This window comes from Juglans microcarpa x Juglans regia, chromosome 7D (genome assembly GCF_004785595.1).
Source record: "Juglans microcarpa x Juglans regia isolate MS1-56 chromosome 7D, Jm3101_v1.0, whole genome shotgun sequence".
NCBI classification, from domain to species: Eukaryota; Viridiplantae; Streptophyta; class Magnoliopsida; order Fagales; family Juglandaceae; genus Juglans; species Juglans microcarpa x Juglans regia.
The window spans coordinates 1,770,519-1,789,573 of NC_054606.1; the positions used below are offsets into that span (position 1 = coordinate 1,770,519).

Genomic DNA, 19,055 nt, shown 5'->3' on the forward strand with positions numbered 1-19,055 from the left:
AAGTTGGAGCTAGCCATGGAAGATGAGATGAATTCCTTGTTAAGGAATTAGACATAGGAGTTGACAGAACTTCCATCAGGGAAGAAGACATTGCACAACAAGTGGATGTACTGGGTGAAGATTGAGCATGATGGTAGTAAGAGGTACAAGGCTAGACTTGTTGTAAAAGGTTTTCAACAGAAAAGGATATTGACTACTCTGAGATCTTTTCTCATATGGTGAAGATCACAACCATCAGGTTAGTATTGACAATGGTTGCTACTGAAGATCTGTATCTTGAGCAATTAAATGTGAATACAACTTTTCTTCATGGAGACCTTGAAGAAGACATCCACATGCATTAACCTGAGGGTTTTGTAGTACAGGAAAATGAGAGTTCAGTTTGTAGACTGAAGAAAAGTTTGTATGGCCTAAAGCAAGCTCTTAGACAATGGTACAAGAAGTTTAACAGTTTTATGTGCTTAGTATTCGATTATTACTTTCCATTGTTGTCTCGTGTAAATGGCCCTTACACCAACTAGACATCCAAAATGCCTTCCTGCACGGTGACTTGGAAGAAGCAGTGTACATGCATCAGCCTCCTGGTTTTGTCAATCCCGATTTTCTGACATACATTTGCAAACTGAAAAAGACCATCTATGGCCTTAAACAAGCCTCTCGGGCCTTGTTTTCCTAGCTAAGTTCTCAACTTCTTTCCATTAGATTTTCAAAATCTAGGTCTGACTCTTCTCTATTTATTTTTAAACAAGCTGATCATGTTGTCTTTTTTTTAGTCTATGTTGATGATATAATTGTTACTGACTCACGTCCTTTGTCAATTTCGGATTTTCTCACAGCCATGAGTAATCAATTTCCTATTAAGGACCTTGGTCATCTACATTTTTTTCTTGGTATAAAGGTTATTCGAGATAGTCATGGTTTGTATCTAAGTTAGTCCAAATACATCACTGATGTCCTGCATTGTACCAATATGCACAATGCTAAAACTGTCTCATTACTAATGTCGACTTTCACTGAGCTTACAACTTTTGAAGGTTCCTCTTTTGAGGATCCTCATCTTTATAGAAGTGTTGTAGGAAGTCTACAATATTTTGCGTTTACCCGTCTAGATATTTCTTTTGTTGTTAATAAAGTTTGTTAGTTTATGCATTGTCCAAAAAATTCTCACTAGCAAGCTGTAAAGCAAATTCTTCATTATTTGCGTTTAACTACTCATTATGGACTGTACTTCTCTTCTCACTCTTTGTATAATATCTCGACCTACTCTGATGCTGATTGGGCCAGGTGCCCTAATGATAGAAAGTCTGCTGGTCGGTCCTATATCTTTTTTGGTTCGTATCTTATTTCATGGGAATAAAAAAAGCAACCAACTGTTGCTCAATCATCGACTCAAGCTGAATATAAGGTTGTAGTCAACACCACTTGTGAGATTTTATGGATACAATCTCTTTTAAAAGAACTTGGAATATTTTTAACCAAAGCTCATACACAATGGTATGATAACTTGGGGGCAATATACTTGTCTGTTAATTCAGTACTTCATTCTCGCACAAAACATGTTGAATTGGATTATTACTTTGTTCGTGATCGTGTAGCTGTAAAAACTCTTATTGCTTCCTTTGTTTCTAGCAATGAACAACTTGCGGACATCCTAACAAAACCGCTATCAAAACCGCTATCCACAACTTGGTTTTCTTCACTGCGATCAAGCCTCACTATTTGTCAAGTGTCGCTTGCATTGAGGGCATTGAGGGGTGCTGATAAGATAATCATATCACCACGCACTCAAGGTGAGCCTACAACAGATTGCACTCAAGGCAAGAAGGCAACAGCTGGCACCCAAAGCAAAGCAGGTACTCACGACCTTGATCAAGAAAGTTCTAGAATAGAGACTGGAAATATTCATGTCAAAACAGAATGAAGAATCTGAAATACACATGTCCTAATACTAGAGGATAGGTTGTTATGTATTAAGTAGTATAAAAATTGTACATGTAATGGCAGAAAATGTAAGAAGGAATTTTGTAATAATATAGTAGCCCTTTGAGGTATTACAATGAACACCTTGAGTGCTCTGTTCTCCTTTTACCAAATTTAAGGCTTCATTGCCAAATGAATTTAGTCGCAGATGACTTTGAAACTTAGTCATCATCTCAAGAAGATAATAACTATTGTTCTAATTTTGCTTCTGTCTTGCGAATCATGAAAATGTGAGAATCTAAAGTTTTAATAAATGCTAGTTTGTAGCGTACTTTGTGACAATCTTAAAGGTACAAGGTTCTTTCACGACACAAGTAGAACTAACGAGCTAAAATACAAGTGTTACATGAGCAACTGTGACGTGAAGCAGCATCAGCTATTTTGTTTCTTGGGCAAAATGTGCAGTCAGATGGATGGCTGACAAGTTGAAGCACAGAAAGATAATGAGAGTGGTCAATTAGATGCTACACTTCCATGGGTGGGCGTCTAATGCAGTTCATCGACAGAGAGCAGGTACATTTTCTTGGTGTTCATGTTCTTCGATTCTAATGGCCTATCTTTAATCTCAAGCAATGAGGAATGGGGAATCCATTAACAGTCCTTAGGTGAAGCTGTTTTCATTCAATCCGCACCAACTATATATAAGTAACTGGGAGAAGCTTCCTAACATTATATGCTAATTTGTTTATTAGCCGCCAATAATTTGTAATACGACTTTATTTTTTGTGGAAGAGTATTTAGAAGTCTCGCGTGCTTTATAAAGTAGTTTTTTTTTTTTTTTTTTTTTGTATGGACTGCTTCTCTTGGACATAGTTTGACCACGAACAAGTTGAGGAAGAGGGGGCTCATTGTGATGGATTGGTGCTATTTGTGCAAAAAGTATGGTGAATCAGTAGATCATTTATTATTTCATTGTGAGGTAACAATAATGCTTTGGGATGAGATATTTAGAAGAGTTGGTGTAGCTTGGGTAATGCCATTAAGGGCAGTAGACGTACTCACTTGTTGGAAAGGGATTCAAGGCTGTCCCCAAGTAGCGGCGGCGTGGAAGATGATTCTGTTGTGCATTATATGGTATACTTGGTTGGAAAAGAATGCACAATGCTTTGAAGATAGGGATGTACAATGACAGAGCTTCAGAACTCTTTTTTACAGGCTTTATTGCTTTGATTTTCGGCTATTTTGCTTAATGGAAACAATGTTCACGACTTTCTAGTTTTGATTTTTGGATCCTAAAATATATTTAAGTGTTCTATTGTACACTTTATATGCACGAGTTTTGACCATTTCATTCGTATCAATAAAATTTACCTTACTTATAAATAGAAAAATATGTTAGCCGCCCTTAATTTTATTTATTTATTTATTTTGATATATAGTATTCAGCCTTCGTTGTATATATATATATATATATATATATATATATATATATGTTGCATTGTTGATTCTTCTTTAAATGTGAAGAACGTTGATATTTTACTCCATTTTCTTTTTCATGCTTTTCAATTAAAAAAGCGTTCAAGTGATTGCTCGTTTAATTGTCTTGAGCATGTTTCTACCATCGGTCAATTACATAAGAGGTTAACCACAGAACTTACAGCTTATGCAACCAAAACCTCTACAATACGTCAAAATACCAGAGTCGATAAACATGGCGCTGAAGCAACATTACCTTTAGTATTGTGCATACGGAAAGAATTGAGTCATTCACAGTCGTGCAAGTCGGGGCATCTATTTATGCTCCTTCAAACACACAAGTATCTGAAAGCCGGGCATTGCATGGGTTCCACTTTTCTGGTTGATTTGGTTAAGTTAGTTGGTGAGCATTCACATAATCATGACGTACGTTGCAAATTTTTTTTGTATAAACTTCTTTTATTTATTTTGGCAGAGGAATGGTACCCCACGTTTATGGTCATGGCAAATAGAGAAATATTTTAACTATAAAGAGATTTTATAAAAATAAATTTATAAATTAACGTGATTTTAAGTAATAATTAGATTATAAATTTATTTTAATTATAAAATAAATCTAACGTATCATATAAAATTATATTAATTTATGAGTTTAATTTTATAAAATCTCCTTACCAAATAATAACCTTGCGGCCAGATCAGACTCAGCTCTCCGAATGTAATCGACGAGTCCAATACTAGCAATACTAGCCGAGATGTATAACATTATCTAGTAGGAACCCAGAGTATAACCTCTCGGATTTCATGGTATGTCTACAAACACTCCGCGCCTCACCTCCCTTACAAATATTTATGCACGAAATTACCACTTTGACTACGTAATGATTGGCATGAAACCTCTACATGAATCGGGACAAAATGAGTGGCGATAACATCAAAGGGAAATTTAGATACCCTAGCTACAATCTCCTGTCCGGATTGAGGATCACCAGATGGGGGCCGGATATGTGTGTAGCTGCTCCAATCATCTGCCTAGCTATAGGGGTTGTGGGATTTACAACTCTTGCAATTCGGGGTAAGGGATTGCAGGAACTCCTGCACTCTGTCATCTGCAGGTTTGATCATAAGAGGAAGACATCCTTAGAATTCCACATGCTCATGGCTGAAGCATAGAGTAATATTAAAAATAAATAAATAAATTGGGATTCCCCTTTGTACGTACCCTCATGATTTCTTAGAAGTTACTAAAGAATAATATAATAAAACTTTACGACCCAATTCCTGCAAGCTTAAAATAATGCACGCATCTTCTTCATTATCTTCCACGTTCGAGAGAGAGAGAGAGAGAGAGAGAGGGCATTGAAATTTTGGTGAAAATCCATGGAAGATTACATGGAATTGATGGTCAAAATAGCCAACTCCATAGTCACCTGTATAACATGTTGCAGGAACAGCATAGCGATTGTTCTCATCCTCTGCACCATCCTAATTATTTTCTACCACAATCATCACCTGATCTCTACGTTCACCTTCCACCACAATCCCATTCCCAGCAACAAGGACTTCTTATATTGTGTGGTGTGCCTTAACGAGGTAATGGGCGGGGAAAGGTTTCGGAAATTGCCCAAATGCAACCACTGCTTCCATGTCAACTGCATCGATGTCTGGTTCCGGTCCCATTCTACGTGCCCGCTCTGCAGAAATCAGGTCTTTAGTGTTAATCCTCATCAGCAGATAAAACACGGTCTCCTCCATCAGTTGCTTTCAATTTTGAACTTTTTTCTTGGCAAAATATGTAAACCTGATCTCAACCAGCTTGGCGTTTCCTTGGTTTTGGATGAATAGGGTTGAATATCCTAAAACTTATACTAGAATTAAGATTAAAGCAAGAAAGATAAACGCATAAAATAAATTTGTCGGTGTAAATATTTCATACAGCATAACAGCATGCAATGCTTACTGAATAATGATTATAAGATCGAGCTAGCCACTTTACGTAGTGTCTCTTTCAATCCTTTTGTTCCGACTCCGTTAGACTATATATATAGATTGCTTGAAAATTGCATGAGGATATGCATGCAGACATCTTTGAATTTATATTATATATTCAGTAGTACTGTCTGTCAAGAATTATTAGTCTAATTAATTGAGTTGTACTACAAATTAAGTAGTATTAAGTAGTACTCTAGTTGAGAATTGGACCAAAAGTCACAAAATATCGAGTTCCTCATTAGATACAAGCCGAAATCCACACTGGTTCATCGAGAAAATTTCACAAAAAGTTGATCGAACCTTCAGTTTAGGTTTTGTTTTGAATATTTCAATATCTACACAAAGTGAAGAACGAAGACTACTTTGATCACCTTTATATATATATACTGAATTAATTGTGAACGAGGCGCGCGCTCCTAGCTAGCATTTGAATGAGCCTATGATTTAAGGAAGGCCTCAACAACAAGTCCTCTGGCCCAGAAAAAAAAAAATATATATATATATATATATATATATATACACACACACACAGATACTGGCTTCTTAAGTAGTACTGCTTCTCGGTGCTCTCCGAGGCTGAAGGTAACTTCCCACGTTGTAATGTGGCTATTTTGGTCAAGACAAATTTTTCTCTGGTACACATATTGATCTAAAGCCAGTTTAATCATATAAAGTGCATTAAATAGCGTAACATATATATAATATATTGGTCTACAATAATCCATATGATGACGATAATGAAATTAAGCAGCTTGAATACATTAAATAGCATCCATTAATTATGGAAATCAAATATATAGTATTTGGACTGATACAGCCCCGGGAACAATATCAAATTAAAGATTCATGACATGATCCTGTCCAATATATTCCCCATTAATGTATCATGGTCTGCATAGATATATGTAAACTTTTTAGTAAGCTAGTAGTGCTTATTGGATTGAGTTTGGAATATCAAAGGTTGAAATCCATGTCGAAGACTTGCTTCCCAAACTTTCTCAATGTTGCAAACTTTGTTACCGCACTCATGCTCATTCCATCCTTCTAATGCGTGCACAATAGCAGCTACACGCCATGCACTCATCACCCTTCTTGGCAGCCAATTCTGTCATAGAAACGAAAATACAAATAAACTCAAGAAAATAAAAGGAAGACAGATACATGAAGTATTAATTAATTGGGATTTTAAATGCATGGTGGGTGCACTGCATTTGAAAGAATGAAGCCTGTTCGATTAATAAAGGTTTTATGACCAGCTTGTATGAATTCATATATGAGATCATTTGGGGGTTTCTGCAACTAAATATTATGTTTTTGTCTCCTTTTCCTGGTTCGTTTCTCCTGAAAAATAGTAGTACTAGAACTATATATACATATATATAAAAAGGAAGCAATCTATAACTATATATACCATTATCTGTCGTTCCGTCCATTAGATGCATGCATCATGAGATGTTAATAATTAGGAACTGGTGCAAAGTGAATTATTGTGTTTTCTAATAATATATTTTCCATTCTCTGCTAACCTCGCAAGAGTGCAAATTCTCTAGAGATCTTGGAGTCACCATCGCTGGTGTGCTGTGGTAGGAACAGTCTTTGCGCAATTGTTTAGGTGGGAATTGTGAGAAGGGAATAAATAATGTTCCTTTCGACGCCTTCAGCTGTTCTTCTTCGTCCAATCCATCTCCCACTAACCAAGTCTACAAGAATTCAAGATGATTTTACTTTTTGCAGGTTTTTCAGAGTAGCTATATATATTATATATTCATGTCAAATGACTAGAAGTATGAATGATAGTGATAAAAACAGGGGAAAATTCCAAGATTTACCATCTGATGATCATGATCAGCATAACTTTTTGAAAAGACCAAATTACTTTCAAACTTGGTGTTGAACGATTTTTTGAGCTTCAGATACTCATCCTCACGTAATGTAACTACCTGAAGTCGTGTTAAAAGATAAAACGGAATTAGATTTTCAGTGAGGAGATTTGCCACTCAAAATCATGTGACCAACATAAATTTTCCATTGAATCCACACCATGATCACAGGGTAAACTCACCCGGATACCCTTCTGGCATAAAGTAAAAGCCAGAGTATAAGCAACCTTGGTGAGTTTGCCTCTAAGAACCACTTCGGTTGTTCCTTTGGGAATGCTGTTTAGCACAACAGCAACTGCCAGGCTACTCCCATCCACCACCTTGACTTTTAGCTGAGGGTGCTTCTTAATGTAAACCTCACCATATCTATTAAGCTCCTCTCCCTGCTCCGAATCAAGCCAAAAAATGACGAGAAAAAAAAAAATTGACGGTTTGGTATAGCTTTAGAGTTCTCCACAAATTGAAATGGGTCATATGATGACTATCCTTAGTGATATGGTTCTTGTTTGCAAGCCGATTTAATTGACTTGTCAAATACGTCAGCTAGCATAAAAAAAAAAAAAAAAAAAAAGTGCCAACTAATTTACAAAAAAGATTTTATAATTTACTTACAAACTGCATGTTGTAGTTAAATGTCATAGGGGCATCCAAACCCCGTGCGGACTCTTCAAAAAACAAATGTAATCTACCTAAACAAATCCACAAGCTTTTATATTTAGCATTATTCAAAGAAATACTTGCCTGATTCAAGAGACCTAGGCTTAGAACTTTAGCACCTTTTTCCTCTGCTTCCAATATGGCTTCCTCAATTAAGTTATTGATAGACTCCTTTTGCCATTCCAGAAAGTACTGCAATACACCGATTATAAGCAATATTAACGAAGACATAAATCACATATACATCTATCAGGGTATGCTCACATATATCATTCTTACTTGCAGACTGTATTTTGGTATGACCCAAGTCTGTAGACTGAGTTTATCAAAACGGTGCTTCTCGACTACGAAGGTACGGCCATATAACCAAGTTAACATCATGGACCACCATGTCACCGGCCAAATCAACCACAGGTACCACTTTGAGGTGAAAGGCCTCGAGGCAAATGAGGCAAACCCCAGGCGGAGATGATAGATGGACTCCGGCGTGGTTAGATGCATTAGATGCACTACTTCAGGCGACTTTGCTTCCCTTTTCAGTGAAGTTTCGTATAGTGTGTCGGAGGACTTGTCCATGGTTCCATAGAGGTAATCGTAGAATGGCATGAAAAGCGAGTAATTTGTGCGAAACTGTGTATGATGCAGGGAGTGAAACCTGTGCATGCGTACAAAAAAATCCTTAGTTAATGAATGATACACGACATGAGAATATATAGTATTGTCAGCTCTTCGTCTAAACACATTTTACGCTTCAAATTCTCGATAAGTTGAAATGAAAAATGCATTGGGCGGGGGTAGAGATCATGATGAGGACTTACGAGGGGTGTACATGAGGAACTTGAGTGGGGGAAAGAGGGAGAAGAGAGACTTAGGAATAAGTTCGAAGTTGCAGTGACCCAGGTTGTTCATGAAATCAATATACGTGATATAACCTGCGATGGATCCTATTGACGCAGTCCTGCTTATCAATGCCGCCACCATTGGTATTGCAAACAGCAAGTAGTACACTATGTGTTCGGCAAACGGATGAATGACAGCTGCCATAAATTAGGAAATTATTACTGACCAATTAATTAATTGTCAATATATAACATGAGATAAATTAAAATAATAATAACAGGGTGTAATTTCCTTGATCTCAACTTATACATAAAATATTTTAATGATTTATTTATACATGAAAAATAAATAAAGAAAAATATGCATGGATTGTTTGATTGGTTTTAGGAGTCACGTACACTACACAAGCACGCAATAATAATTAGTTGCTAATCCTCAAGTCATCTTTAACCTTTTCGGAATTTTTTTTACAATATTATTTGATATTTGAATTGTTTTTACGTTAATATTATTTGATATTGTATACAAAAGCTTGAAATTGGAATTTAGTACTGGCATGGGAAATGCTAAATTCTACCGAATATTTGTACCGATAGGTGCATTTTTATTTTTTATATTTTTTCTTAAATATTAAGAAAAATAAGAAAAAAATTTAAAAATAAAATAATGGGTCATTCCACCAGTAGACCATCGAAGTAGAATGATACTTTAGTACTGCTTGGTACAAGAAAATATGTTTTTTTTTTTTTTTTTGGAGTTGCCAAAAATACTACTGTAATGGCGAATAAGACAATATATATATATATATATATATATATATATATATATATTGTCTTATTCGCCATTACAGTAGTATTTATATATATATATATATATATATATACACACACACTATTGGTAGGTAACGTCCAAGGGACGTTTGCCTAATTTAGTTAATTAAATTATTTAATTTAACATATATATTAGGGACGTTTGCCTAATATATCATAAATAATTTAACCTATTTAAATTATGTTAAAACTCTAATTATTTATATAATTTTACTTTTTTAAAAATATTGAACAAAATTTAATCATTTATTAAATGATGAAATATTAGTATTTTATAAATTAAATTTGATAATTTATTTATGATATGATATTTATATGTTGATTATCTATTTAAATCAATTTAAATCAGTATTTAAATTTTTACACAAATATAATTTCTCGTTTGGTTACACAAATCATCTCATCTCATCTAATCATTAAAATTTTTCAAACTCCTATACAAAATACAATAAACAATTCAACTTTTTCAAATCCTAAAATAAAAATTATATTATAAAATTATATTCTAATAATATTTTATTTAATTTTAACTGTCATCTCATCTCATCTATATAACTAAACAAGCTGGCAAATGGTCTTTGGGTTACTTCCAAGTGTTGACATGTAATAGGTTCTACATTAGAGTCTGAAATATGGATTCACCTTAAACTACTATCAATATTATCTACCTAAAATTTTATTAAATTGAGGATGATATATATATATATATAAGCGCTTATATATATAGATGAATGTTATGCATCAACTACTATTCATTCTCACGCTCCATATATATAGCTATTTTTCTTTTTTATAAGGTGTAGGGGTATTTTTCATATGATGTGGGGATATTTTTCATAGGTGTGTGATAGTCAATAGTGACTGATAAGAAAAAAATTTCATATATATATATAGTAGTGGAGTCACGTGCAATGCACGTTTTCCTAGTTAGGAGAAAAAAAATTAGAGATGACTAATATTCACAAAATGTAAAAATAATATGATTTTTTAAATAAAATTAATTAGTCAATAATTTAATGTATAGAGCAGAAAAATAAATTTTAACAAGCATCAATAACCAAAACGTTACAATAATATGAGTAATATGAAAATTAAAATATTTTGGATATTCTAGCAATAGTTTTATTAGCAAAATATATGAATTGTAGAATTCAATCACACTTCTCGATGACCTAAGGAGCACTGAAAAAACACAATCTTTTATTTTTATATTGCTCTCACATTTTTTCATTATTAAAGTATGTCTCTTTTATTTTGGAAACTCTAAAAATATTATAATGGTAGAAAATCATTTAGACTATATCATTTATTTAATGATGAAAGATTAATATTTTATAAATTAAAGTTGAATTTATATTTTAATTATTTATTTTAAGTTAGTTTATTTTTAATATTTTAACTTCCATGTTGGATCAATTTTGGAGATTCAAGATGAAAGGTTAGGTTTAAATCCCAAACCGTTACTTTTTCTCTCACTTTTCCATCTTCCCTCTCTCTCCTCCCTCCCTCTAGCCACACGCCCCCTCTCTCTCGATCTCTCTTCTCCTCGACTCCTCCCAACGCCGCCGACAGCCGTTACCACGCCACCACCAAGCCCAGTCACCGGCGGCCCCAAACCCTAACTTTTTCTCACTTTTCTCTCTTTCCTATCTCTCCTCCCTCTCTCCCTCCCTCTAGCCGCACGCCCCTCTCTCTCTCGATCTCTCTTCTCCTCGGCTCCTCTTAGCACCGCAGGCTGCCATTACCATTTCGGCATGATAAAGATGATGCATGGAAGAAAATCTTGGTGTTCTCAGTATTTTCAGTGATCACCAACTTAATTGATTCGGTGTTCTCTCTTTGATTTACTTTGATTTTATATGTAAATAATAGCTTGTTCTGATTTTTTCTTTTTTTTTTTTCTTTTTTGTTGTCATTTTTGTACATCTTGTGTGATGATTTTGTAATTTGTGTGGTGATTTTGTGGTTGCAATTTTGCTGAATTTTGCTGTGAGGAAGTAGAGGGAGAAAAAGAAAACGTAAAAAATAATAGCCTGTTCTTATTATTTTTATTTTTTTGGTTGTCATTTTTGTACATCTTGTGTGGTGATTTTGTGGCGATTTTGTGGCTACGATTTTGCTAGAATTTGCTTGATAGGGTCCTGTTAAGTAGGAAGGATTTATTGTATCAAATATGTGAGCTCCCTGGTTTGACTACTGGATGTGCCGGATTCTAGTGTAAATTATATTTTTATATTTTTTAAATATTTTTTAAAAAATATATATAAATAAATTAATAGTCAATTTCTTAACCATTAAATAAATAAATAAAATATACATAAGTGGTCAAAATATGGAGACAAATCCATTATGATCATTTTCCTTCTGTTTTTATTGTTTAGATCATTTATCTATTGTCGCAAAACAAAAAGAGTAGCCAGTGGAAGCGCTAATTTTTTTACAAAAATTCCCTAATTACTCTTACACCAACCGATAGTTTTAACCCATGCATGTATAAGATCATAACCAAAAAACGTAGATCTAGAAATACTAGAATTAAAAAGTCTGAGAATTTGAAATTAGTTCTAGATCATTAATTTCTTCTCGTTAGAAAAACTGAACCATCATGATCTGTATATATAATTAATTGTGTGAGTCTTTACAATTTTCAGTTCATGCATGCATTGAATTTAAAAAAAAAATAGATAATTAGCTGTATATACGAATTAAACTTCATGTTTTTACGTACGGTTCTACCTTGAAAATGAGCCTTCATTTGTTTTCCTATATATAGGGAGCTTTATATTTTAGGAATAAGAAAATATGTGCATGATCAGTCTCTTTCCATTTCCGAAACCGTTGGTAGTTGACGCTATTAAATACATACTTTAAGGATTGGATGCATATATACATGATACTATGACAGTTTATAAATTGATAGTACATTAATGCATGCATGCTATTAAATACATACACGTTACATTAATTAGGACAGCCGATAGAATTTATAAAAGAAATATTATAGTTACAAAAATATTTTATAAAAATAAATTTATAAATTGTTATAATCTTTTGCAAAACATTAGATTTATTTTATAATAAAAATAATTTTACAATTTAACTACATCAAATCACGTCAATTAATTTATAGATCTACATATTTTTATAAAATTCTTTTGCAGTAAAATTAAGCATTTCTCGACCTATAAAAATATGAGAAATGATAATTGCAATCATTAGTGCGCAAGAGCTACATAATCATTTTGAAAAAAATAATAAATACGGGATCCATATGAAAATAAATTAATTTTTTAATAATGGACTCTACTATTTTTTAAAGTGATTACAAGACGCTTGCACACTCACGACTGTACCATATAGCATTATCCTAAAAAAATATTGAAAATGAGAGGAGTTGATCGTTCTACAAGTTGTAGTAGTACGAGTACTTACAAGTAATAGGCTGGGTGACAATGGAAGAATGGTGATGAGAATGGTAGCGAGAGTAAAGGAAATGGTGGTGGAGTGCTCTGTGAAGCCAGTAGTAGAGAAACTCAACGGGACCAGCATGCATAAGAATTGTCAATATTACTCCATCTGTCCTCCACACAGGCAAGCGTGAGGGATCTAAAGTCTTGCTTTTATACGCTAGGTACATCAGTATTCCATTGAATAATATTTGATCATCCCTGCAAATTAATTAATTAATTTTAATTAATTAATTAAGACCAATTATTTATTAATATCTATAAAAGAATAATATTAATTACAGATCACCAATTGCTTTCTCTGTCGATTTGATCGAATTCCAGGCCCTTGTCGACGATGGAGCGGTTGCCAGCTTTAGCAGTCCAGTAACGAGAGAGGCTAATCCATATCTGGTTGTGAAGCATCCTCCATAGTAGAAAAGGGAATATGAGGAAGTAGGAAAGGTCCCTTTCGCTCTTCTCCATGCTTACAAATAAGTATGTACCATTAATAGCCCAAGGAGCCAGGATCACGTACTGGTCATCATCAACAATAAATTAATCAAAAATAATTCAAGCAGCATGCCGATCGATCGGTTAAACAATATATAATAATTAGAGATTAATATTATATAATATATATATATATATATATATATATACACAAGAGCATGAAGCTATATATATATATATATATATATATATATATATATATATTTCAGATCTTTTTACGGATGTGATTTTTTTTCCTAATAATTTATTATAAGCTTGTACGTTCGTTATAATATTATATACATATATATGTGTGTTCAATATAAGTACACGTACAGCTTGATCAGTATTGTGGCCTTTTTCTTTCTTTCTTTCTTTCCTACCTAAATATTTTTGGAGTCAAACCCTTAATTTTGAGTTCGACCGAGAATACAACTTCATGAGTCCCCAAAATGGAGCAGACAACGACATGAGTCCCTGATCTATATTATTACTCGTGATCTTTTTGTTGTTTTTGCTTTTTGGACTCATCATGAGTGCTATGAGGGAAAAAATTAAAAATATAATTATAAAAAGATGAACTTTTGAAGGGAAAGTACTCATTGATCACATGATATATAGTACACGAAAAGTAATGCATTAGACAATTTAAAAATAGTGGGAGACAAGAGCACGTACAAGTTTACAACAAATAGGTAGGGTCGAATATATATATATATATATTTTTTGAAATAGTTAGGGTCGAATACTTAATTAAAGAGATTTGATCATATTTTACAGGTTCCTAGTTAAAACTGTTCGTAACTTGCGTTTGATACAGTACTACTACTTTAATTTACAATCGAAGAGAAAAATTGATTAATGATTCACCATTAAAGAACCAAACATCGTTGAGAAACTAGTTGATCATGTCCGGCCGCCGGTAAAGCATGCAATTTCAAGAAAGTTTGCAACACAGCCAATTCAACTTATTAGTTATTATCGTATCTCGTCGATTCTTTGTGCACCAGATCCATCAGGGATATTGGAATAAACACCAACACGCAATTAATTTACAAACTGCCACATAAGGATGCATGCATGTGGGCTCACATATCCGTGATCTGTATGCGGATCTCTGTGTGTGTGTGTGTGTGTGAGAGAGAGAGAGAGAGAGAGAAGCTAATGACAGTACCTTAAAGCTTCCAAGAGGCGTCCATGGCCAGCTGGTGAGAACTCCGGGTTTAGAAGCCATACTTTCTTCGCTACTTTCTTCGCCTTGCAATATTCATCTTCTAATTAAGGCCTCACATATATATATATATATAGATACATACATACATATATATAGATAGATATATAGTACTTTCGTAACTACTTTAAACTCCTCCATATATGTAAGAGTAATATTATATGACACACTCTCATTTTATTTTAATCATATTAAGTAGTACGTATCACATTCATCACTATTAGATGATTAAAAAGTATGTAATAAATAATCATTTAATAGTAATAAATATGTCACATCATACTTAGTAAGATAAAAGTATGATTTATAGAATTTTCATAATTGAAAAATTCTATACACCATACTACCATTCTATTTTTATTCTACTAAATATAATGTGACATATTTATTATCATTAAATAATTACTTATTATATATTTTTTTATTTTCTAATGATAATAAATATACTATATATTATTTAATATAAAAATATAGTGTATAACATTACAAGATACATAATGTAAAACTGCATGTCTTAATTAATTAATAATGTTGCCACCCCATTAATTTGAGTCAGAAGCTCCTTCCCACATGCAGAGCCGACCGGCACTCAGGTAGCTAGATATAAAGACCTGATCATGAATATGTATCTATTCAATACAAAATTCAGAAGCATTTACTGTTCTCAACCTATTTTACTGGCCCTCATTGATTGGTGTCTGACTCATCCATCCATCCATCCATCTATCCATATATATCTATATATATATATAAGTAATATTATATACTATACTCTCATTTTATTTTAATCATATTAAATAATATATGACATATTCATCATTATTATATAATAAAAAAATATGTAATAAATGATCATTTAATAGTGATAAATATATCACATCATATTTAATAGTTAATAGAATAAAAGTGATAAGGCAGTATAGTATATAAAATTTTCATATATATACATACTGTATTCCTTATGAATGCAATGTGATAGTTGCAAAATAGCTAATCAAATGTAAATTAATGCATTTCAATTGCAGTAGCTAGTTCACTAGCTACTTGTAGGCTAGGACGTTGAAGTTGTACCCTTTAATATCTATATATCTACTTTTTTTGTTTTAATTCTTGCTATTTGTTTGGCGCCTCCGATATTGCATGCAGTTCAACGTGCCCTGCACCATTGTTTTAGAAGTCTGAGTGTGTGAGAAAAAAAAAAAAAGTATATATATTATGAAAATATTTTCATAATATATTCATTTTATTTTATTTTTTTATCTAGCTTACTTTTATCATTTTGAGGGTGGATAGACTGCACATTGCAACCCCATTAATTAGAATGTGAGACTAGCTAGCTAGGTGCGCCAGACATTTGAAGATTTTGAAAGATCTGAAATTGATGTATAGTGCGTACGTACATTGCAAAAGTAGTCATTTAGGTAGCTAAAATAATTCAAGTAGGTTTGATTAAGTAAAATAGATAAAAACTTAGATATAGCATTGGAGATGTTCTTAACTAATTAAAATGCATGCTCATTCAAAACACGCCCTTAACTAATAATGAGTAGTTAAGGGGATCGAGAGAGAGATCTAACCGAAACCTCATGATCTCGATCTACACCAAAAATGCATGCATGGCAAAATCCCACGCATCAAACCCATTTGGCAAAACTCACCCAAGATGCATGACTTCTCCAAAACCTCCCCGGCCTGCCTTGTCACCTTCTCCAAAGTCCAAACAAATTATATTCTTCCTAGCTCCCATTTTGTTTTTCCTTCTCTTTTTTCTTTGCTCTTGCTCTTATTTTCCAACGTCGTTGACAGAATAAATTAAAGCTAGTCGATCTACGTACTAGTTTTTCCCATTAATTTTTGTTGATATTAACGATCGACCATATATATATAATTGAACACGTATACATGATGCATGCAGTATGCTATTTGATTAAAAAAAAAAAAAGTGATAATTTAATTTGAGGGTGCAATATATAGCTCAAGAATAATATTTTCGACAACACAATTTTGTAAAATCTATGACAATTGGAATGCCAAATGTAATTTCTCCAAAATTTAAACAGCCTAATATATACGTCGAAACCAGACCGAAACTAGTTTTGAATACGTTTAGGTTGCTAGCGGACATTATTAATAAAATTTAAAGATCAGTTCAGATCAAGGTCGTCCAATATCAAGTAGCTTGATAGTTGCAATATTTAGCTAGAGAACTAGCTGTCTATGGGACGACTACGTACCTGATCTAGTGGTTTCATTAATTTTTGGGGCCGCGCGCTACAAATCTAGCCCAAACTAACTTTACCAGCTTTTTAAAACAAAAAAAAAAAAAAAAAAAAAAAAAAAAAAGGAAAGAAGAAAAACACTTGCCTTTTAAGTTTTAACTACTAGTCTACAACGGTGAAGGGGCAGGTTTGGAGGGTGAGATGAAAATTTTATGTTTTATTTTAGAGTTTAAAATATTGTGTTTTAATATTATTATTATATTGAGATTTAAAAAATGTGAATTGAAATTTGAAAAAGTTGAATTATTTATTATATTTTGTATGGAGATTTAAAAAATATATAATGATGGGATGAGATGAGATGTGAATTTTGTATCTCATCCCATCCCCAAACATATCTCTCTAGCGATTGGTACGTCTTGAAGTACTAGCACGCTACTACAAGATCAACATATATTGATTTGATATGGCATTCATGTTTTGAAGTTGTGTGTATATATATATATATATATAAATAATTTCTGCTGTCCAAATTTCGTACAGTTATTTTTTAAAAAATCGTAAAAAATTCATTTTTTTCATAGTAGGTCTCACATTTTTTAAAAGATTTTCATAAGAAAAATTTTATTTATCATTCTTATACTATATACTAATATGTGATTTGTTATTTTTATCTTTATATTTAAATATACACATTGATATATGTGTTTAAATATAATGACAAATCATATATTAGCGCATAGTGTATGAGATGATAAGTAAAATTTTTCTTGCTTATATATATAGGAAAATACTAATATGCCGTCTAAGTTTGCCCTATCATTTTGATTGCTCATGTATTTAATTTTTTTTAAAATTTTTTTTATTTAATCATTAAGGAAGTAGCTTTTAGTGTATTGATATATTTTTTATTTTTTAAAAATATTTAATTATGTTAAAAAATATATGAAAATATAAATATAAATTTATGCAAGGCGGCACACCCAGCTGTGATTGTTGGAAGATAGTCTAGCATCACTCATATATATATGCGCGTGTCACTACAAGAGAATGAGTTTTTTGAGATAAAATTCTAAAGTAAGTACATAAAATTATTAGGAATATGAAATATTTTAATTTACCATAAATAATAATAAATCCGTCTAGCTAGATTTTTGTATCTTTTGAAAATGATAACTAATAAACTCAGATAATATTTATTTTTAAAATATTTGAATGTCTTTTAATAAATTTCTATAATTAAATGGTATTGTTCGAATGACTATTATGAGCATTCAAATGTTTAATAGATCTGTTCAAACATAAAAGTATTGTTCGAATTGTGTTGCAACCATCACCGCCAAAAAATTGGTTCGAATGAATAAATATGGCTTATGAACGAGTTCTAATGTACATGTTCTCGCCACAACTATTATTTGAACAATTATATCAACATTCAAACATGATTTAAAATAAAATTCATACTTGTACTGGAGTGTTCGAACAGTATAACAGCATTCCTGTTAGATTTATTTATAACTTCCCACCAAAATTTTAATTCAAATAATTAAATATCACATTCGAATGGATTCGAACTTCCCCCAACACAATTATATATATTTTCCCGCCACAACTATTATTCGAACAGTTATGTAACCATTTGAACGATATTAAAAATTGTGTTCGAATGGTTTTGTTTTGCGTTCGAATGATTTTCTTTTTTTGAGACGATATATTTCGTCACTGAAGGTCTAGAACGTAAAAAACCGCATTCATGTTTTGAAATGAAATTTAAATTTCATCCCAAATAAGTATTTTTAGGGACGAATTAAAATTCGTCCCTAAAATATTTCGTCTCTAAAGATCAAATCTCTTATAGTGTGTCTCATTCATTTGCAGGTAATTTGGTTCCGTTTGGATAGTAAAAATATTTCATCTCATCTTATCTCATCTCATCATTATAACTCTCTCAAATTTTCACATAAAATATAATAAATAATTCAACTTTTTCAAATCTTAAAATAATAATAATATTAAAAAATAATATTTTAATAATATCTTATTTAACTTTCAACTTTTATTTAAAACCATCT

General features: G+C 32.4%; 1 protein-coding gene across 1 annotated transcript; it reads right to left on the minus strand.

The window, feature by feature from the left end:
- Window positions 1-6,145: 6,145 nt before the first annotated feature.
- LOC121239852 (very-long-chain aldehyde decarbonylase CER1-like) lies at window positions 6,146-14,810 on the minus strand. Its single transcript, XM_041137196.1, has 10 exons — window positions 14,708-14,810; window positions 13,352-13,578; window positions 13,028-13,263; window positions 8,740-8,962; window positions 8,205-8,580; window positions 8,010-8,117; window positions 7,451-7,651; window positions 7,218-7,328; window positions 6,915-7,088; window positions 6,146-6,493 (listed from the first exon to the last, which is right to left on the minus strand). The coding sequence occupies exons 1-10, from the start codon at window positions 14,765-14,767 to the stop codon at window positions 6,311-6,313; spliced, it is 1,899 nt and encodes a 632-aa protein (XP_040993130.1). The 5' UTR covers window positions 14,768-14,810; the 3' UTR covers window positions 6,146-6,310.
- Between the last annotated feature and the right edge of the window lie 4,245 nt (window positions 14,811-19,055).